Below are 23,099 nucleotides of genomic sequence, written 5' to 3' on the forward strand. Positions count from 1 at the left end.
GCCGGAGTATGATTGTGATTGGCAGCAGCGGACAAGTCTCCAGACAACCGCCCGCTTATAGAGTTGACCCCTGCTTTTAACCTGCTGGCACAACTCTTATCGTGGCAATCCCTCCCTGCATACCCTGACAACATTTACCCAGCGCCTTGTGCTCCACTCATCTACACCAACCATGCTCCCAGACATCTGTCCCACTTTTAATAATGCACTTTGACCTTGCAGGCTAAAGATAAGTCAACCTTTACTACCACTCAAAAAAAATAAATGTTTAGCCTCAACAAAAAAAATCAACGCAGCAATTTCTATTAGTCTTTCTTAGTTATGACAACTTAATTTGAAATTGCTTTGAACCAACAAACAATATGGCATTGCACAAATTAGCTTTTCCTCTTCACTCAAAGCTCATTTTAAGTAATGCTTACTGAATAATTGTTGTCATAGGGACAAGTTTAAGTTCGTAACTCAAAGAAATATGTTACGTCAACTGACTTCATCATTTTATTCAAAGTAGTTTAGTTTGTTGTCTACTTAATTAACTTTATATATATATATGTGTGTGTGTGTGTGTGTGTGTGTGTATATATATTATGTTACCAAGCTAATTTTATTAAGTCACGGCAACTTGAATTTTGTTTTAAGCTTCCCAACAATAAAATTTGAGTGTATATGACATGCTAAATTAAGTTCATGTAATAGCCAACATCATGATTTGAACATAACTTAAAAAATAAAGTTAGCAACTTAGAAAGTTTATTTAAATCAATTAATTACATTTTTTACATTGCATTTATGTATTAAATCAAGTGGTGTCAACAGATACTCTGAATTACTTTTTAGAGTGTACCACGTTGAGCAGTTTATCCTAATGCAGCTTTATGAGAACACATGTGCAGTATCTGAGTCTGAGGTAAAACCGACATGTTTTAAATACTTTTTCCAGCGACACATGAGATTAAAAGTACGCGCCAAAGCACATATGTCTGAAGTGTGAATGACTGCAATACTATTTTGCTCTTTTTTACAAGCCTTCTGCCAACATTAATCAAGGGATTGTGCTGCTCACCATCTCCGGCTGCACTGCCTATTTCCGGATGCTGTCGTTCATTTATTTGGTTCGCAGAGCTCTCTGGAATGAGAGGCCATGGAAAAGCAAGGGTTGGTAATGTGGGCGAGAAAGTCAGGGAGGGAAAAGGAAAAGGAAGGGAAAGAGTACCAAGCTGGATCACCAGACACAAAAGCCCCAAAGCATTACCAAAATAGCACACTGAAGCATCTTGGAGGGCAGCAGAAATTGGAGCATGATGAAGGCCTCCGCCAGTGACGTTGGAGTACCTTCTTGCATGTGACGTTGAGGATTCCATTGTCACAACTGTTTGCTTTGCAGCCTGTCTGCTTGTTTATCTGGCAGGCTGTGCATCTCCCAGAACATCCTATTACACTACTACGTCGCTTAAAGCCCACACACAGGCTGTTAGTGACCTGTTTACCTTTTGACATTTGCAGCTCTGACAAAAACTAACCCTTTCTGACAGGCATAATTATCAAAAGGTAGGTGGTCATATAAGCTTAAGAGGCCTTTGACCTTCAAGCGCCATCCTTTATCCTCGTTAGATTGCCAAACAAGATTGAACCCATCCAATAAGCTCATCTTTGTCCCGACTCCGGGGGGCTTTACAGGATGAACGTGGCAACAAGGTGCATTTGAGATGCCAAATAATCCACCAAATTCCGTTAGGACATAGTCAAAGTTCACTTGGTTCCATTCGTGCCATGCTCGCCCACGCTTGACACATGAAGTACTGCTCGTTTTGACTTGTGCACTTTTGAAGGCATGACATCACGCACGGGTGCAACTATAGTCATGCAATTATGACTCTGGACACCATCTTGCACATTAGATATGGTAATGGCAATGGTAATGGTTTTATTTCATTTGAATGTGCATCAGATTACAATTGAATGCATCACATAATCAGTTCACAGTTCCACATGTCCAAAAGGAGTAGGAAGAAGCAAAGCTTATTAAATCCTACCCCTCCATCTGGTACTTTTACAATCAGTAACTGTTACATTTGTTCACTTCCTGCTTTCCTAATATATTTTATTTTATTTTATTTTATTTTATTTTATTTTATTTTATTTTATTTTATTTTATTTTATTTTATTTTATTTTATTTTATTTTATTTTATTTTATTTTATTTTATTTTATTTTATTTTATTTTATTTTATTTTATTTTATTTTATTTTATTTTATTTTATTTTATTTACATAATCAGTTCACAGTTCCACACGTCCAAAAGGAGTAGGAAGAAGCAAAGCTTATTAAATCCTACCCCTCCATCTGGTACTTACAATCAGTACATTTACATTTGTTCACTTCCTGCTTTCCTAATATAGTTTAAGTTTTTTTTTTTTTTTTAATTTAATTTTTTGTCACGTACTGAAGTATAACCAAAACAAGGTGGAATAATCTACAAAGTCAAAGCCCAAGGTACATAATGTGCATGCAAGGACATCACAAATGGGACAGTGTAGTATAATCAATGAGATAGCTCCTCACACACGTTTTGTTTATTTTTGAAGATAACGCCCATTCTTGCATAAAATAAATAAATAGACTAAAAAAAAGCTACAAAGCCAAGAAAGTTGTAGTAATGCAGTATTGTATCATGAAGTGATGGTGCTTGTAAATGATGTACCAAGAGTACTCGTTACAGACTTAATAAGTGACGTTCCACAAAGTAGGATTCAATAAATGGAAACCTGATCTTCGAAATAATTTTTTTTTACCATCATTAGAGCCCCATAGACATGAAATAACACCCCTATAGCTAACTTTAATTTTGTGGTTAGCGCGCAGATCTCACAGCTAGGAGACCAGGGTTCAATTCCACCCTCGGCCATCTTTGTGTGGAGTTTGCATTTTCTCCCCGTGCATGCATGGGTTTTCTCCGGGTACTCCAGTTTCCTCCCACATTCCAAAAACATGCTAGGTTAATTGGCGACTCCAAATTCACACACTCCAAATTGTGTGTTATTGGGATTCATTGGATTTACGTTATTTCTTATGGGAAAAAATCAGTTCGGGTTTTCATACGATTTGGTTTTCCACTGATTCTTTGAAACAAATGAATAACAAAAACTGAGTTACCATTGTAAAATAATCATAAAATAATCATAAATTTAGCCAGATCATTCTATACAAAATCTATTATTTTAATACTTATCATTAAAGTATGATTAAATAAGTTTAAATGAAACTTGAGTGAAGTAGCTAAGTAGGTTAAAGGAAAGAGAGTAGGTAAGCAGCCTTGGGCATCATTTTTTCTGGTGGGGTGGCGGTGGGGGGGGGGGGGGGGGTCACCGTGATCATGTCAGCCTGTGCAGTCATCAGTTTTACATTGTTGACTTAAACTAAATCTCATATTGTCCGCATGGCGTAAAGGCTGCCAGAAATTAGTGTGGTGATAGTGTTGTATTATGAAAACAAATGTAATCAGTATTTTTGGAACAGAACATATTCTGGTACAAGTTGTATTAATTATATAAATAAAGTGAGTGGGAGTAGTGAGTGTATTGAAGTGGATTAGAGATATGGGATATTGTTTATTTTACTTTTTTATATTTGCATGTTTCTTCATTTATGTCAGGGACTTTTTGAGTGACATATTTTGGCTAAACAGCTGAAAGGGATCGAGCAAGGGTGTCCAAATTTCTGAATTTGAATGAAATTGAAATTGAATGTCCATAATATACAATTCAGTGTTAATGAATTGGATAATTTTTATAGTTAGAGCATAGAAAACCTGTTTATGACTTTCTAAATACGGTTTTAACATTATTAGAGCTCTGGAGACATAAAATAACACCCCTATAGTCACCTTTACACTCCTACTAGTCATTGTTTCAACCGCATTGCAACTCTTATGCTGCAGAGACTCAAGACGGCTGTTAGCTAGCAAGCTAACCACTTAGCCTCAAATTGACATCTTCCAAACTCAAGAAAGGGCTGCCTGGCGGTCGAGTTAGCACGCAGACCTCACAGCTAGGAGACCCGGGTTCGATCCCACCCTCGGCCATCTCTGTGTGGAGTTTGCATGTTCTCCCCGTGCATGCGTGGGTTTTCTCCGGGTACTCCGGTTTCCTCCCACATTCCAAAAACATGCTAGGTTAATTGGCGACTCCAAATTGTCCATAGGTATGAATGTGAGCGTGAATGGTTGTTTGTCTATATGTGCCCTGTGATTGGCTGGCGACCAGTCCAGGGTGTAACCCCGCCTTTTGCCCGAAGACAGCTGGGATAGGCTCCAGCAAGCCCCCCCCTGCGACCCTCGTGAGGATAAGCGGTAGAAAATGAATGAATGAATAAACTCAAGAAGCTAAAAACTTACCACTTCCACACGGGTTGGGAGGGTAACTTTTTTTTCACTTGATCATGTCGGACATGCCATGGTTGACTTCATGTCTTCATGCAGTGGTAAAGTAATGTAATATAAGGTAATGTCTCAATGTTTTGCGTTATTACTGCCACCTAGTGACCAGAATACTATATATCACTTGTAATTCAATATAAGTAGGGGGTACACGAACCACTGTACGAGACAAAAAACATGGCGATGAACCTAACATGCATGTTTCAGGAATGTGGGAAGAAACCGGAGTACCCGGAGAATACCCACACATGCACAAGGAGAACATGGAAACTCCACACAGAGATGCCAAAGCGGAGAATCGAACCCACATCTTCCCGATCTCCTGTGTGGCCTCTGGCTTTAATATGTTCACTTAATTCTTGTAAAATTACAGTTGATTTTTCAATTTTTGCAGATTTTTTTCACAGTTTTCTTGTTAAATTATATATTTTTTAATAAATAAAAAAATCTTTGGACTCTGTATTTGACATGAAAACGGCAAAGGTGCGAAGGTCATCGCTTGTACCCAAACAAATGATGACTTCTTAACCTTCTGGGACATACATTGCAACCTGGCCTTTAAGCACCAAGGTAAATCCCAAGGCAAGGCAAAAGATGAGATGACTCGCTCAAGGTTGTCTCCTTTTACGCAGGTCACCAGTGCTGCTATTGTTGAGCGGGAATCTTTGTTCTATCCTCTTATTGTTATGGCTCCACCGGCACGTACTTAACACATGCCGAAATAACTTCCTTAAGACCTATGTAAGCAAACACCACTTAAAGTATTTGCATGGCCGTACATGAGGGCGCATGTGTGGAAAGGGCGCTACGTGCGTGCAGGACAGCGGTGGTTTGTTTTGTCAGCAAAATGTCAATCTGTCTTTGCGAGGTTATCCCATATGATCTCTCTAAATACACACGGCTTGGTGGCCCATCTGGTTGGCAGTTGAGAGCTCCCCCCCACCCCCACTCCCCAAACACCCACCACCACCACTCTGGTCTGAAGGTCTTGCCTTTCTACCTCCCACTGAGAGGATATGAAAAGGCAGACAAAGCTTTCCATTCTCTTCTTTTTTACTGTCAGATTTTTGGATCAGTGTAATCCTGAAAATGGCAGCAACACGCGCACCGCGGTTTGGTTGCTGCCTCGCGACTAACTTGAGAGCAAACACTGTGACGAATCTTACTGGAAATGGACATTCTGAAGATTTTTGCAAAGCACACACACACACACACATGCATAGAGCCAAGCAACCTCCCGAAAAAGCGAGATCTGTCCCTTGTCGAAATGGCCTTGGGCTCCCTTAAGCTATTCAGCATGTGCAAATGAAAGATGTGTCTTGGAACAGCACAAGCTTCTAAAGAGAGCACAACTAGCCTGGCGCAACGATACACACATCAGCTCTCTGGACAAGTTTGGCACCCACACCAGGCAACTGTGGGCCAAAACTCATGTTGCGTGCTAACTGGCTCCCTCCCGCCCGCCCCCATCCCCTCACGCTATCCCGCACTGCAATTATATGCGTGCTCCCACCCAAACATGCAAGAATAGGCCTTCTCAGTCGACAGACAAACCGAGTCATTCTGTCCTCAAACCATGACATCATGACCATTTGACTCCGGCGAGAAATTCAAGCTTAATTTAACTTTTGTCAAGGGAGGGAGGGAAAAAAAAAAGTGGTGTGTGTTACACTGGCGGAGCGTAGCAGTGGTGTGAACAGACACATTTCTGGGACAGTCGTCTTCTGCTTTGTTCATGCATACTTTCAAATTACTGTAAAAATATACGTTTAGTAGTTGCTTTAAATACATCGAAATAATAACAATTAGTAACTTTCAAATGTACAGTACAGTGGTACCTCAGCTTTTGTTAATTTTACATGTAGAAAACAACAAACGGTGCTTATCATTGTCTTTATCAAATTACTTTTTTTTGGGCCCCATGGCGAGTTATTTTAACAGTCAAACTCAATAAACTATATAGTACAGGGCAAACGAACGACAGTGGAACCTTGGTCAGCGTTAGCATGTTTTTCGATAGCGTACCATATAAATACACTACCTGTATTAATAACCCATTCAATACCAAACACGCATTTATACGTTTTTATAAACCGGGACGCCCCATCTTAAAAACATATTTATACGTATTTTTTGCGCAAGAGTTAAAAAGAGGTAATGATGCAATTGCACACTAATGGAGGTCACTTTTCCAGCAGTTTTAAGCAATTAAAACGGCCACAAGGTGGCAAAACTGCTTTTGATAAGAGCTCGGCATATGAATTTCAATAGAATAAACATAAATGATAGCAAGGTGGAAGTGGAAGCACCTGGAGGAGTGTAGCGTGCAGAAGGTTATGCATTGTAAAAAAAATTGTAATGCACATGCACATGCATCCAGATGTGAAAATTGTAAATAGTTCATGGTGTAAATATGAGTAAATTAATATGTATGTAATATATGTAAATAAATCTTTATTTTGATGGAAAACAACCTTTCTTTGTATTGTTTATGTTGTGGTGTAGTTGCTAAAAATATTTGAACTGTCACAAAAGCAAAAAACAAGTGTTGAAAAGTATCTGGTTTTCTCTCTTTTTTAGTGGGGAACTGATATTTTCTTGAAACTTACCTATGTTCTACTGTTGATTACTAAAGAATGGAAAAAGGTAAAAACAAACTCTCTCTTTTGGTTCCATGTTTATACAGTCATACAACACACTATTTGGTGTGTGAGTCAAAATTGCCTAAAATGTCTGAAGTACTGAAGGGATTGTCTTTTGAAAAATGGTTGTGATTTAATGAGTTAATGTATTTTTAATGTATTAATGTATTTTTTACCGCTCTCATCCTTGTGAGCAGCCTATTTACTTTTTAACACATGCAAACAGGAACCGATGATGTCATCAGTGGTTGGATCCAGTTCTTTGCTAACTAATACCGTTACGCCACAACGGTACACCTTGGACTTGTCGCCAGCCAATCACAGGGCACATATAGACAAACAACCATTCACACTCACATTCATACCTATGGGCAATTTGGAGTCACCAATTAACCTAGCATGTTTTTGGAATGTGGGAGGAAACCGGAGTCCCCGGAGAAAACCCACGCATGCACGGGAAGAACATGCAAACTCCACACAGAGGGTGGAATTGAAGTCGGGTCTCCTAGCTGTGAGGCCTGTGCGCTAACCAATTTACTTTATTTCTTATGGTAAAAATTGATTCAGCTACAATTTTTGAGAGCATTTTTCCATCCATCCATTTTCTATGCCGCCTATCCCCAGCTAACTTCGGGTGAGAGGCGGGGTATGGACGCCAGCCAAAAACCACAAAAGTCTACAAAAACTGAGGCAAAATATAAATTTAGAAAGTTTCGGATTAAAAAAAATAATCACACGCAAACTGGGGTGTACAAAAATGGAGCTTGAGCTGTACGTTTTCAATGATGTCAGCAGTATCCATCTTCTGGAAGTTCCCTGGCGTTCCTGCCTGAGTGGCATCTATCAAACTGCTGACAGCTTTTATGCCAAGCACACCTCACTCTCCAAATCTGCCTCGCAACACAGCCCTCTCCTCTGCCCTTGCGGCTATGGGAGGGGTCCCTAATAGTGGCTGAGGAATTGAGAGAGCGTGTGCATGTAAATATATGATAGAACCAATGACAGGCACCTTAGCCCAGCCCAGTCCTGGCAACAAAGAAGCGGGTGGGTTTCATTGCCAGACCCTCTCGTCGCTCTCCCACACGCTCATAAATAACCATACAGAGTCTCTGCCCTGGCCAGGGGGGGAGAAAAGGGTAGAAAAGAACCATTTAGGCAGCTCCTCTCCTCTCATGCCTTGCAACTGACCTTTTCAGAGGGTCAGTAGAACCACAATTCTGTAAGCAACCCACACCCACAACACCACCACTGGTTCTCTCCTTACTGACACCAACCTGAATCACCCAAACACTAGAACTGTGCAGAGAAGCCACTTAGCAAGCCTGAGTCAGAAGGCCAGAAACCCTTACATGCTCAGTCCCGGAGCATGTGAGATGGCAGAAGGGGTCAAAGGTGAAGGTCACAATATGGGAGGAGGGGAATAAATCCTGTAGCATGGCCGACAATAGCTGCAGTCCTCACTGACAATGACGCCATTGTGGGCTATTGGTTGCTTAGTGTGTCCTGGAGCTGTGCCTAATAGAGTTATAGTGCTGATGTGATAGCTGCGTAGCCGAGGAGAGTAGTATCCTTTTATATAGAGAAGGCAACTGCCGTGGAGCTTGAAAAGAGGTCTCGGCTTCTCAATTTTGCTTTGCGTGAAAGGCTGGTGTGTGTGTGAGTGTGTGTGTGAGTGAGTGTGTCAGAGAGAAAGACATTACGAGCTTAACTTCCATCATCCGAATCCTTTACTCACGGACACACATGACTCCTGCCTCTTAAGACTAACAAGATGCATTGCATGTTTTGCTGATTTCAGCGTGAAGGTGTGCTGACTGCAACATGACTGTTCTTTTTTTTTTTTTTTCTGCACCTCATCAGTAACAAAGGTTAGGGAATTGTGCTTTCTTTGTGGATCAGCACGCTAAGCACTTACTAATGACTGTTGCTGAGTCATATGTCAATCAAGTGATAATAATACAGTTATGTTTCCTTTGTATCTGTCAATCTATTATGTGTACCGCCTTTCCAATGATGTGCTGTGCTTGGAAGAATTGGAGCTTGAATTCTACACACATGTGTCAGTCCCCTAAAGGCATATACTAATTTTTGGGGGGCAATTTGGCAAAACAGTGCTTTAGGATGTGTGAGAAACTTCAAGGCAATCCAAGAAATTCTGCGTTTTATGACAGTGTCATTTTGTGGTGGATTTTTTTGAAAAATAATAGCACAGGCAATATATAGTAGGGTTGCATGTGATGACAAAACTTCCCCTTTCACTCTGAATGTGATGTAATGTCTCATCATTGTAACATTACAACATTGTAACCATTCTCAAGGTTCTTTTTTTCCCTAATGGGTTTAGAGTTTTTCCTTGCCCGGATGGGGGGTTCAGATCAGGGGATGTCGTCTATCATCTACTGTTGTCTACTGTTTCCTGCTTTTTAAGTCCTTTGAGGCTCTTTTGTGATTAAGTGCTTTCTAAATAAACTTGACTTTTTGTCATACTTTTTGACTAAAAGAGGGCCATAGTCAACCACAAAATGGTGGTCATTTGTTAATTCATTCATTATTCAACCATGAAGAAGCATGATTTATTCATTCATATATTTAAAAAAAAACCTTAACAGAGTGAAGTCGCAAAATTTGAAGCACAGAACAGCGAGGGATTGTTGTACTGTATATATTAAGCTACATTTTGAACTGCTAATTGCATAAAACTAGAAAAACAAACAGGCCAACTTCAACAGTAACTAGAAAAGCAGTGGGAGAGCTCATACCTTCGCCAAGCCTCGTAGTATCCCTGATATTGGAATTTACACCATAAATATATTAATTGTAGCTACATATTTACATTCCTTGACCATGAAAACATATTATGGAAGGGTATGAAAGACTTAAAGAATGGTGAAAATGCTAACATGCTAATGTTAGCATGCTAACACCCAGCATAATAGTGCTGAGTGTTTATATAAGTGCCTACATCTGAAAAAGCTAAAAAATGTTGTAGAATTATGTTTGTATGCTAACATGCTAACACCTACCATGATAGCGGTAAGTGTCTACGTAAGTTCATATTCCTGAAATTGCAAAAAAATGCTAACATAAACAAACATATTATAAACATATAATAATGTCTATCTATGAAAATGGCTAAAAAATGCCACTATGCTAATTTTAGCATGATAAATCCTAGCATGATAGTGCTAAGTGTTCAAACAAGTGTCTACTCATGACAACGGCTAAAAGTGCTACTATGCTAAAATTAGCATGCTGGCAATACTAACATGCCAATGTTAGCATGCTAACACCCTGCATAATAGTGCTAAGTGTTTATATAAGTGCCTACCTCTGAAAGAGCTAAAAAAGTTTGTAAAATTATGTTGCTAACATGCTAACACCTACCATGATAGTGGTAAGTGTCTATGTAAGTTCATATTCCTGAAATTGCAAAAAAATGCTAACATAAACAAACATATCATAAAAATATAATAATGTCTATCTATGAAAATGGCTAAAAAATGCCACTATGCTAATTTTAGCATGATACATCCTAGCATGATAGTGCTAAGAGTTCAAACAAGTGTCTACCCATGAAAGTGCTACTATGCTAAAATTAGCATGCTGGCAATACTAACATGCTAATGTTAGCATGCTAACACCTAGCATGATATAATGTACCGGGAAGGCTAAATATCCCGAACAAGTGCTCTCACCATTTATTTGTGGAGTGTGAAATTTGTCCTATTTTGCTAGGTTAAAGAATCTGTTAAAAAATTCCTGGATCCAGACGGTGATCCGGATCTCCCCCAAATTGTAATCAGTTCTTCCATATCCCATTTCCCACAATTCTTAAAAATTTCATCCAAATCCATTAGTAACATTTTAAGTTGTTTTGAACACAGACAAAGATGGTCAGGCCATCATTTGGCAAGCCACTTCAGAAGAGAAGAGGAGGAAGAGAGGACCCTCATAAGACAAAATAACCCAGACACTTAGCTGTTAATGTAACGTGGTGGTCCGCCACGAGTTCCTCAGTTGTCACCTCTGTGAGTAAGTTTAGGCTGTGGCAGAAGGGAGTGACATATGACGAGTGGCGGCTATGACCACTGAACGCTAAACTAACACAGAGGGCAAGAAGCAGCTTGATTTAACCAATGGGCTGACACAGGAACGTTCGGAAAAATGGTAAATCACTTTTGCTGATGTTCAAATGTTACATTCCCTACACACCAAACATTGGTTTTCTGTTGATTTTTTCCCCACTTTTTTGGCATCTCTATGACCTCCTTAAAAGAACAAGCTATGTTTCCCAGGCCCCAAGCTATTTGAAGCTCATACTTTTGGTCATCTAAGGTTTTCAGCTCCATTCAAACACTGTCCCCACTTACATTTCCACAATGGCTGGGTCCCGGGGGCCAGACCATAGCCGCCCTACACTCTGCCCACAGTTGAGTTGCCTCTGGCAGGACTACTGAATGCTTTGTGTGCTGGGTTCTGGCGACCGATCAGGGAAACCCCACAGTCTCTCCATGGTGAATGTTGAACACTCTGCCAAGACCATTATGTATCCCTTCAATGGCCGTGAATAGCGGCACACTACTGTACAGCAGATTGGTAAGATGTGCAATTCACCCAGGGCTACAATGTAAGAGACCATGACACAGATAACAACATTGGTCAACTGAACTAATCCCTGACATGCTTTCTATGTGTTGTGTCTTTTTCCCGGTGGACAACAAAACAAAGCAAATCCAGATAAAATGTGTCCTATATTAGAAATATGAATGATATTCCTTGACACAGTTTATGCGCTAAGTCCAAATAAGCATTACTCCTAAAAGGCAGGAGATTTACAAAATCAAAATTTGGTGGCAGCAAAAAGCCTATCACGTGCCCATTTAAACACTCTTAATACGAGGATTAACGTTCATAATTTCACGACAGCGTGAACAAACAATATCAAAAGAGAGTGAAATCAAGCACCCCTTTCATCATTCTAATAAGCACCTATTTATATGTAGCCCTGCTGCGGGGAAATGTGTATTGCACAGCAGCAAGAGTACAGAGTCAGTTAAGCAGTACAAAATACACAATGTAGAAAAATAAACAATATAAACAACCCAAGTATTAACAAAATCAACAGTTTTTCCCGGAGTTATATACAATACAGTATATAACTGTTACTCCAGACCCCATTCACTGTGCAATATCTGATCAACCCCCATGTGCAATATTAAGGGCTCTAAATGCAATATACTAAGTCCTATGTGAAGTATTTCCATAATGCCTCATATTAACTCTCTAACAAGATCTCAGTGTATAGACTGGTTATGTATCTCATCTCGTTTCATATTACCTACATACTGTATTGTATATAACTCTGGGAAAAACTGTTGATTTTTGTTAATACTTGGGTTGTTTATATTGTTTATTTTTCTATATTGTGTATTTTGTACTGCTTAACTGACTCTGTACTCTTGCTGCTGTGCAATACAAATTTCCCCACTGAGGGACGAATAAAGGCATATCTTAATCTTAATCTTAATACAGTATGTAGATAATATGAAACGAGATGAGATATTATGTCCAGTCTATACACTGAGATCTTGTTAGAGAGTTAATATGAGGCATTATGGAAATAATTCACATAGAACTTAGTATATTACATTTAGAGCCCTTAATATTGCACATGGAGGTTGATCAGATATTGCACAGTGAATGGGGTCTGGAGTAACTATACTGACTATAAAAGCAAGTATTAGACAGATGTACATAGTGGTGCTTATGACAGCTAATGCTTCACTATTGTTTATTTTAATTGCGGCTATTAACCTCTTATAAATTTAGACCTGCAACCACATACTTTCCCAAGGTGGAATGGCGTATTGCGGTTTGTGGCTTTCAAGATGAGTCACACCATCGAGCAGGCTGCGGGAAGGCCTTCAGTATCAGCCTCTTGCGTTAATCTTACGATTAGTCTTCACAGATCCCATCAGGACTGCCTAGATCTGGGGTGAAGAGCCTAAAGGTTTATCCTGCAAGTCAGCCGTCGCTAACCCTAACCAAAGCATGCACAAATGGGGCACGCGAGCACACACACCACAAGAATATTCCGGCTGCTTTAAATACTGCTCGCAGGGACAACATATCTCTGGAGATCATCGTGCCGTGCCTGCCTGTCCTCTCCTGGTGTTTCGCTGGAGCATCGGTGCTAAGAAGGTGGTGCTAGTGAAATGTGTCACGCAGGTCAGACCCAGAAGTTAAAGGGGGCAAACCGTGTGTGCCCTTCTGACACAAGAAGAGGGGGGAAGGGGGACTGGATAGCAGCCAAATGACATGCTGTGACAGGCTCCGAGGCTTCTCAAAAGTGGGAAAGGAATACAGACTTTGTGGACACATTAGAGTCATATATGACTCTTTGTTTAGAGATGGTAATAATTTAAACAGATGTGTTAAGGTGTCTGAAATGGCAGCCAGTTGTGACGCTGCTTGTGATGGTGCAAGTGTTGTCTTTAATGTTTAAAAAATAATAATAATAAATTTTTTAAACAATTATTTATTCATGATTTAATTATTTCATTATTCATCATTATTTAATAATGTATTATAATTATTTTAATTTTACTTTAATCCAAATTTCTGTTTGGTAGCCTATTGTTTTGTAACAAAATAGTTGTTTTAACATGCCATTTCTTGTTGTTATGATTTGTGTCAGATTTCAACCCCGACTACTGCATTTAAGAAGATGATACATTCGGTAAAAAATTCCAAGTTGACTCAATTTTTAAAAATTTGTAACCTTGCTGCCTTAAAATTTTGATTAAATCTAGCAAATTCATTCATTCATTCATTTTCTGCCGCTTTTCCTCATAAGGGTCGCTGGGGGTGCTGGAGAGGCGGGGTACACCCTGGACTGGTCGCCAGCCAATCACAGGGCACATATAGACAAACAACCATTCACACTCACATTCATACCTATGGACAATTTGGAGTCGCCAATTAACCTAGCATGTTTTTGGAATGTGGGAGGAAACCCACACATGCACGGGGAGAACATGCAAACTCCGCACAGAGATGGCCGAGGGTGGAATTGAACCCTGGTCTCCTAGCCTAACCGCGCTAACCACTCGACCGCCGTGCTGCCCATCTAGCAAATTATTTCAGGTAATTTCAACACACAACTAAGTTTCTCCAACTTAAAATACCAAGTTCACGTTACTTATTGATTTGTTGTGGGAACTTAATTTTATTTTGGTTGTATCAGCAATGTAAATCAAATAATCTCAACTCATTTTCAAATCAGGTTAACAAATTATTTCAATTAATTTCAATTTAGGAGCTGCACGGCGGTCGAGTGGTTAACCTGGTCTCACAACTAGGAGACCAGGGTTCAATTCCACCCTCGGCCATCTCTGTGTGGAGTTTGCATGTTCTCTCTGTGCATGCGTGGGTTTTCACCAGGTACTTGGGTTTCCTCCACATTCCAAAAACATGCTAGGTTAATTGGCGACTCCAAATTGTCCATAGGTATGAATGTGAGTGTGAATGGTTGTTTGTCTATATGTGCCCTGTGATTGGCTGGCGACCAGTCCAGGGTGTACCCCGCCTCTCGCCCGAAGACAGCTGGGATAGGCTCCAGCACCCCCCGCGACCCTCGTGAGGAAAAAGCGGTAGAAAATGAATGAATGAATAATTAGTTAGACTAAATCAAAAGTGAGGTCTATTGTTGATAAAACAAAAATATTACTTTATTTGACCTAATAAAGAAAGTTCTCAAAACAAAGCAATAAGTCACGTGAAGTTGGAGAAACTTAGTTGTGAGTTGAAATTACCTGAAATAATTTGCTAGATTTAATCAATAGGTTACAATTTTTTTTAAGTTGAGTCAACTTGGATTTTTTTTTTACAGTGTCCAAATCTGCCATCAGCAAGCAGAAAGGACGGCAAGATATTTCTCTAACATGATCACAAGCGTGTGTTTGTTTCATCCATCCCTCGAAGACACATGAGTGTGAAAACCATGAGTGTCTCGGAGGCATTGTGGACTTTCCGCCATGTAATATTCTCTATTCAAGGCAGTTAGTTTAGTCTGTTTCATGGACGCTGCCTGCACACAGGAAAGAATCATCTTACTGATGGGAAAAAGGAATGCTGGAGGCAATTACCTCCCTGACTCTATGTCCTTGGGTCAAAAGGGGACCGGCCATAAACGCATGGACACCAACAGAGTCAGACCTCTGACCATGCAGGCCTTGTTTCACTCTCCCTGCAGTCACTAACGTCAGCTGGAGGGGGGGGGGAGAGGCCCCGGGTTGTTTAAATTTACAGCAGCGTGTCATTCTGTGTCATGAGTGGACGACAATGCTTGTATTCATCGGCCATGAAACACATACATGAACATACTGTAAAATACGCCGGACTGTTCACCGTATTCTTTTCAGGAATTGTCATTTCACTGTAAAAAGGTTCCACCACTTGTATGTGCAACATAATGATCTCAGCGATAATTACAAGTGCACATACACGTTGGCAATTTTGCTGCGGAACGTGTTTGACAAGCTCAACAAGAATATAGCACACACTCGGGAACTACGTAGGCGACACCACAAAGACAAAGAGTTAACCAAATGCTTTCTGGATGACAAGATGGAATTCAGTCAAATGTATGGCATGATGTCATTTTGTTTAAATCTATTAAATCAATTTAAACACGCCTCTTTTGATCATTCTGTAATTCGTTTCTTTGAAAGCTATGATTAAAAATACAGTAATTGTATTAATATTTACTGATTCCAATACATAGATTAGTTTTTTTTTCTTTCATTCATGTGCAGCAAGCCATTTTTCAGCTGTTACAGTGCAGCATTTAAGGACCTGAATGAAACGACCTGGAACGTACCATTTCACAATCCGGGTATCATTAGTTCCAAATGAACAAATACCGTAAAAAATACACTTAATACAACTTCAAAATTTATACTTGATTCTGACTATTATATGAAGTGATGAAAATGGAGTGTTTTGCGTGGTTTGCGAGCCACACGCCAAAAAATGAACACCCCCCACCCTGATGGGAGCTTGGTACCGTCCAAGATGATGTGAGAACTGCCCTTTAAAGCCGCTCCACTTCCGAGATGAAGTAAAGACGAGCTGCGACCACGGACTGAACCATCAGATACATCTTTAAAAAGTCCAAAAACGCAATTTTGTTGGACTTTGGGATGTTTTACATTACCAGAATAATCGAGAGGACTTTATTTTAGTCGAAGTAAATATAAGGACGTGCAGGTTGATTTGAGGCAGCTTGAAAAAAAAAACTGTTCACTACACACAAAAGAAAAGTGGTTTTTTTAATGTTTTTTCGCTGAGACAACGGAGGCAATCTGGACTACTATTGTGAAACAGGAATGATTTATCCCCCTGAAGGTTTATTCTACATCGAGATGGATCCAGCGCCACCAGGTAACGCAGTCAGCTGCAGCCATTGTTTGCATCTTCATGGCTTAAAAAAACATTTGACAGCTTTATTCCACTTCATTGTTGGTCTTAAATGATCAACAGCGAATAAGTTGACATGTGCCAAAAACGTGTGTCAGTAAAAAAAACGTTATACTGTAATGATCAGGTCGTCGGTGCCATTGCCCAGGCATGCATAGCGCAATTCGCTTGGCAATTACGTAATACCTTCAGCGGACCAAGGCGCAGTGGTTCGCCTCTTTTTTTTTTCTTTTGTCCCATCGCGAATGACAAAGCAGGCGAGGAGCGATGCTGTGTTTTCTCGAATCGTATCCTTGAACGAGATCTTGAGGGACAAGTCATGACAAAAACGTAGGGAACAATCTTAGAAGGAAATATGGTGCGTCAACTAGAGCCGCATGAAACCACCGCTTTGTTCTCCTCTGCAGCCAGCCGTGCGTAATTAGCGCTAGCTCGGAAAGTAGGCTAGATGGCTAGAACAGTGTTTGGTTATCTTTTTATTTAGGGTATTGTTCCAAAAATGGCACGGTACACAATTAAATAAAAATGTCACAATAAAGTATTTGGACAGAAATAATGATTCTGGGTCTATTGTGTTGCGTTCTGCCATCTAGTGGAGGAACATTCCATTGTTCTGTCTGTCACCATAGGTTGGATGACTGAAGATATGTTATTTGCAGTAAAGAAATAATTTTTTGCTGCCACATTTGGGATTAATCACTGACCCAACTGCTCCAATTTTTGTCACTTACATATTTTTAAAACATTAACTTTGATTGTTAAAACTTTTTTTAGATACGCCAACTGGCAACAGAGCAGAACCAGGCTCCATCATGATTGATGCATTTCTTTAGTTCATGCTTAATGACTTGGCTCTGGTTCGGTTCTGTGCTGCTGGTCCTCGGCTTCTGGAATCCACTGCAAGTTTCTTGGCAGCCGAGAGGAGGAGGAGAAGGAGGAGGGGAGGAAGGTGTGCAGATTTAATTTTGCTGGAGAAGCAGCAGCTTTTGGGTTTTTTTTTAAGCCTGCCAAAATGTGCTGCTGCTGCACCTGACTTTTGTTTATTTTAAGGTCAGAAAAAGAGGAGAGCGGATGGTGGGTGAAAACCACATTTTCTCCTCTCAGAGGCAGCCCTTGTCGTCTCCCCCCGACTGCCTCATGAAAGGCACTTTTGTCCTGTAGTGAAATATATCGCCCTTCACCTTCTCTTGATGCGGTTTGCCCTCCTTTTTTTTTTAATCCTGAGGAAAACGCTTAGACTTTTGGCCAAGTGAGATGTTTTTTTTCCCCTTGAAGGTTGATGGAAAACTCATGAAGATCTGCAAGATTGCAATAATTACAAAAAAAAAAAAGACGGGTCACAGAGTTCAAAATGTAATTTCGGTTATTTCAGCTTTTTCCATTTAAGCAGTCTGACTTGAACGCGTGCAGCCATTATTAAAACATGATGACACCATTCACTATTTACACCAAATAAGCTAATTAAACATAATAAAGTTCAATTATCACCCTATAAAGGTGGTCCTTTTACGTTTTTAGAAAATGAGACTTAAAAGAGCAGTTGGCAAGAAGAAATCGTGCAACAACTACAGTTGGGTGTCAGTCATGTTGAGGCATGTGACATCTTTTGGAAACATGCCTGGGCTTGTCCCTGACAGGCAGTGACAGACTTGTGTGGGCGGGTGGGTGTGGGGTAATTCATGTTTACACTCTCCGAGACATTTCGATCAATATTTTAAAGACTGATAGCGCTCTTTCTAAGAATTAGTCATACTAATCCTGGATTTTGTCCCGTCTTTTTTTGTCCCTCCCTGGCAGCTCTTCCTCCTAGGTCAACAAAGCCAGCCTCATCCGCCATGAACAATAACTGCCTTTCCCCGCCGACATATTCGCTACAGGATGCCGAATGGTACTGGGGCGATATAACCAGGTAAAGGAACTGGCGCTAAGTCAAACATGGTATTATCAACTGCTGGGAATGTGTTGTATTTAAATGTGTAGCCATGTTTAATTTGTTAACCGATTTTGGCCTCAGGGACGAAGTGAACGAGAAGCTCCGCGACACACCAGACGGATCCTTCCTGGTGCGTGACGCATCCACAAAGCAGCAAGGAGACTTTACGCTGACATTAAGGTATGGGAGAGTTAAACTAGCGGCGGCAATAATATAGTTGGCTCAAATTTATCGCATAATTTTCGGTTTTCAGGAAGGACGGCCACAATAAACTGATCAAGATTTACCACCGAGATGGGAAATACGGTTTCTCCGACCCGCTTACGTTCACCTCCGTAGTGGAGCTCATTTGGCACTATCAGCACCATCCGTTGGTGGAGTACAACGCCACACTGGACCTGATGCTCACACATCCCTTGTCCCGCTTCCAGCAGGTTTGTGGCCATGCTGCTTTGCATTAGTGTTCTACGACATTGTAGTTTTATATATCAAATATGTTGTGACTGTTATGACTGTTTTTCAGGTGAAGGAGAACAGCGTTGATGTCGCTGGAAGAAAACTCAAAGAGGTCCACTGTCAGTATCAAGAGAAATCTAAGGAGTTTGATCGTCTTTATGAATCCTTCACAAAGACATCACAGGTAAAAAAATAAATAATAATAACAATCTGATGGTCTCAAACCAAACATTTTGTGCGATGAGTTTGTATCTAAAACATTGAACTCTCTTGCGTCAGGAAATCCAGATGAAGCAAACAGCTATTGAAGCGTTTAACGAGACAATGATGATCTTTGAGGAGCAATGTCGTGAACAGGAACGCTACGGGGAAGAATTTGAGAGGAACAATCAATCTGACGGAGGTGACCAAGATCTCGAAAGGTACTTGCGTTACATTTGTTATCTATCGCCCACATTGCTGCAGTCAACCATTCTGGAATCTAACTCAATACTTGCACCCTTTTTTTTTAGCTTTTTGATAAATTACGAGAAGCTGAAATGCCGTCTCGGCGAGATCTACGACAGCAAGATCCATCTGGAGGAAGACTTGAGGAGCCAGGTGGAGGACTATCGAGAGACAGACAGAAAGATAAACAGTTTGCGGCCAGACCTCATCCAGCTGCGTAACATCAGAGACCAGTACCTCAAGTGAGTAGACTGAAGCTTGTTTTCAGTACAACGAGTCCTCATCTCATCTGTAATCTTTTCTTTTCTCCACACAAGTTGGCTCAATCACAAAGGCGTACGACAGAAACGCATATATGACTGGCTGGGGATACTAAGCGACAGCCTTGACGAGTACGTATTAACTCGAGTATTCGCAGAAACTGTTTCTTCAAATTAGATACAGAGTAACACAAAGACGTTTGTTGTTTTCTCAGTACATACGTGCTCAAGGGAGATGAGAAGAATTTGCCGCATCAGGACGAGACGAGTTGGTTTGTGGGCGAAATGAGCAGGACGCAAGCGGAAGAGATGCTCGAGGGAAAAGCTACCGGGACGTTCCTTATTCGTGAGAGCAGCAAACAAGGATGCTACGCCTGCTCTGTTGTGTGAGTACAACACTTATTAACGGCAGTATAATAATATGGATGTTAATTTTTGTGTGGGGCGGCACGGCGGTCGAGTGGTTAGCGCGCAGACTTCACAGCTAGGAGACCAGGGTTCAATTCCACCCTCGGCCATCTCTGTGTGGAGTTTGCATGTTTGCATGTTCTCCCCGTGTGTGGGGTTTCTCCGGGTATTCCGGTTTCCTCCCACATTCCAAAAACATGCTAGGTTAATTGGCCGCTCCAAATTGTATGAATGTGAGTGTGAATGGTTGTTTGTCTATATGTGCCCTGTGATTGGCTGGCGACCAGTCCAGGGTGTACCCCGCCTCTCACCCAAAGACAGCTGGGATAGGCTCCAGCACCCCTCGTGAGGAAAAGCGGTAGATAAGGAATGAATGAATTTTACAACTTCTGGTGATGGTTTAGGGGGCTGCACGGCGGTTGAGTGGTTAGCGCCTAGACCTCACAGTTCAGAGACCCGAGTTCAATCCCATCCTCGGCCATCTCTGTGTGGAGTTTGCATGTTCTCCGGGTTTTCTCCGCGTACTCCGGTTTCCTCCCCCATTCCAAAAACATGCTAGGTTAATTGGCCGCTCCAAATTGTCCATAGGTATGAATGTGAGTGTGAATGGTTGTTTGTCTATATGTGCCCTGTGATTGGCTGGCAACCAGTCCAGGGTGTACCCCGCCTCTCGCCCCAAGACAGCTGGGATAGGCTCCAGCACCCCCGCGACCCTCGTGAGGAAAAGCGGTAGAAAATGAATGAATGAATTTTAGTGTGATGCTTATTGATGTTTTGTTGTTTTTTTTTTTTATATTTCAGCGTAAACGAAGAAGTGAAGCACTGTATGATCTACAACACACCACACGGTTACGGCTTCGCCGAGCCCTACGACGTCCACTGCTCACTGAAAGACCTTGTCCTGCACTACCGCCTGCACTCCTTAGTGCAACACAATGACGCCCTGGATGTCAGACTGTCGCATCCGGTACACGCCAAAGCCCCCGCAATGCCTTCGCAAAACGCAGAGGAGCACAAACTCTTACAGACTCCCAACAAACAGACTGTTCGGCTCCCACCGGCTGCTCCAGAAATGTAAACCAACTGAGATTATACAGAGGACATGTTTACTGTATCCTGCGAGAACGACTGCATCAAAGGTGCATTTGTTGAAATGTTGCACTAAAGTGATTCCATCAGTTTTTGTGAATGCAAGTTCACAAATTGAAGTGGGACCGGAACTTGAATGTCAGCTTCTATTGTTTTTGTTTTTGTTTTTTTGCTTTCGAGAGACTGTTAAATATTTCCCTGGAAAAGAAATTGTACTTCATATATTGCTGTTCGTTTTGGCGGGACGTTATTAAGATACATTGACACCCGCTAAATCGCTCCCAGACATCAGATGCTGCATCTTGGTTGGACTTAAAACAAATCTGCAATGCCAGAGATTTGACCTAAAACTGAATCAGCTCTGGAAACGGTGATCCATAAGTTACATAAATATATTACATCACTACTACTCGGTGAGGGGGGGAAAATGGTGCTGTACACAGGCTGTTTCTATCGTCCTGGTTTGGTGGACCAAACCATTTTTCTGGGTAAATGCCACTTGTGAATATGTGAAAAATTGTGGTGCATCTTAACAATTTGCCCCATTCATACAGTGGATATTATGTAGCATTAACATCCTGTAGTAAACCATTATAAAAAAGCATACTCAATGTTATTCCCATTGACCAAAGCACTTGATTAGAGAGCAAAAAAGACATCTCTGTTTTGCCCAGTCAATGCATTTGGACAAGCAAATTATCTACACCTGCTGATGTGCTGATCAAAACATAATCTGAAGTACTGTATGTTATATTCTGTTACTCGAAGAAGTATAAGCTTTTTGTATTCTATATATATTTTTTCTATAAACATGCCACACGATGAAAGCTTGAAGAAAGTGCAATCCAACAGTATTTCTATTGTTGCAATGTGTGATGGTGGTGTGAAGGTGACGCTGTTATGAACGGTTGACATGCGCCACAAAAAAATGCACTCTTTGGTGGTGTCGGTAAGATATGACCTCCGATGTCGGTGCGAACTGCAAGAGGTCCAGAAGTATCCTGCCTCCATTACTTGAATTGTGGCATTGCTCGAGCTATGAATGTGTTTCACGACATGCAGCCGGCATAGCTAGAGGCGTAAGGAATTGGTGTTGAACTTGGCACATTTTTTTTTCAAGTTTGTGGACTCTGTACAGAGAACCTAAAATGTATTTCTGAGAATGCTTCTTGGAATGAGGCTTATTTAGCCTCATAGTTTAAAAAAAAAAACAAAAAAAAACCCTCCATTTGAGTATGGAGGAAATGCCTCGGGTAAGGCTGAGCAATGTGAGATCCTGACCTTTTTCTTGCTGAAAGACAATAAACTGATGAGGGTTTTGTCATCTTACGCAATCTTGAGCTGTTCTTTTCAAAATCCGTTGCAAGTTAGAATATGATAAATTAAAAAAAGATAAAGGTTTTTCCGAAATGAACCATTGGTCACTAACCATTGTATTCCAATGAACTTCATCCTGGGGTCAGCTGAGATAAGAGGGCACTGGAGGACATACTGTGGACAGATGGAAGAGAAAGGAAGTAACAAAGACAATAGCAGGATGTGCAAAAGTGCTTTTCCCCGCCCGGTATGTCTGCATAATCTCACTGGGGGAAAAAAATGAATCATTAGGAACATGCAATCATTTGAAACATTACATTTCAATATAAAAGCACAAACTCTTAATCTGTTAATATTAGAACACAGGCTCAGATTAATTCACAGAAGTTTATCACTCGTCACGTACATAGTTACGCAATAAATACACAAAATGTCACCTAAAATAAACGCAAGTGCTATCGGTTCAGAAGAACTTGAACAAGCGGCGAGATATGGAGACCACTGATTAGGGCAGTGTCCCCAGCTGACACCACTGTTGGCCCACTGTGACCAGAAAAACATGTGGCCTCTTTCAGCCATCACATAAGGTCCACGTTAGGCAGGGATTAATAAGGTGAAAAGGGCAGGGATATA

The 23,099-nt window shown here is 40.8% G+C and overlaps 2 protein-coding genes across 2 annotated transcripts in view; one reads left to right on the forward strand and one right to left on the reverse strand.

Annotated features, from left to right (window-relative positions):
• sgip1b (SH3GL interacting endocytic adaptor 1b) overlaps nt 1-22,632 on the reverse strand; it is a 49,184-nt gene extending 26,552 nt beyond the window's left edge. The window contains exon 1 of the mRNA XM_058066662.1: nt 22,579-22,632. The gene's annotated coding sequence lies outside the window, so the exon portion shown is untranslated. The remainder of the gene's footprint in view (nt 1-22,578) is intronic.
• LOC131125277 (phosphatidylinositol 3-kinase regulatory subunit gamma-like) lies at nt 16,201-22,481 on the forward strand. The gene is made up of 10 exons (XM_058066666.1): nt 16,201-16,520; nt 18,354-18,465; nt 18,571-18,669; nt 18,743-18,923; nt 19,013-19,129; nt 19,225-19,367; nt 19,458-19,634; nt 19,710-19,784; nt 19,868-20,038; nt 20,862-22,481. Exons 1-10 carry the CDS (start codon nt 16,466-16,468, stop codon nt 21,136-21,138), a joined length of 1,407 nt encoding a protein of 468 aa, XP_057922649.1. The 5' UTR covers nt 16,201-16,465; the 3' UTR covers nt 21,139-22,481.
• Nucleotides 22,633-23,099: the final 467 nt, after the last annotated feature.

This window comes from Doryrhamphus excisus, chromosome 3 (genome assembly GCF_030265055.1).
Source record: "Doryrhamphus excisus isolate RoL2022-K1 chromosome 3, RoL_Dexc_1.0, whole genome shotgun sequence".
Classification (NCBI taxonomy): Eukaryota; Metazoa; Chordata; class Actinopteri; order Syngnathiformes; family Syngnathidae; genus Doryrhamphus; species Doryrhamphus excisus.

Excerpts from the sequence above, each read along its gene's own strand:
- LOC131125277 (XM_058066666.1), top strand. The coding sequence starts at position 16,466 with ATGATTTATCCCCCTGAAGGTTTATTCTACATCGAGATGGATCCAGCG. Across the intron at positions 16,521-18,353 it reads GATGGATCCAGCGCCACCAG|CTCTTCCTCCTAGGTCAACA; the intron begins GTAACGCAGTCA and ends CCTCCCTGGCAG. Across the intron at positions 19,368-19,457 it reads GGTGACCAAGATCTCGAAAG|CTTTTTGATAAATTACGAGA; the intron begins GTACTTGCGTTA and ends CTTTTTTTTTAG.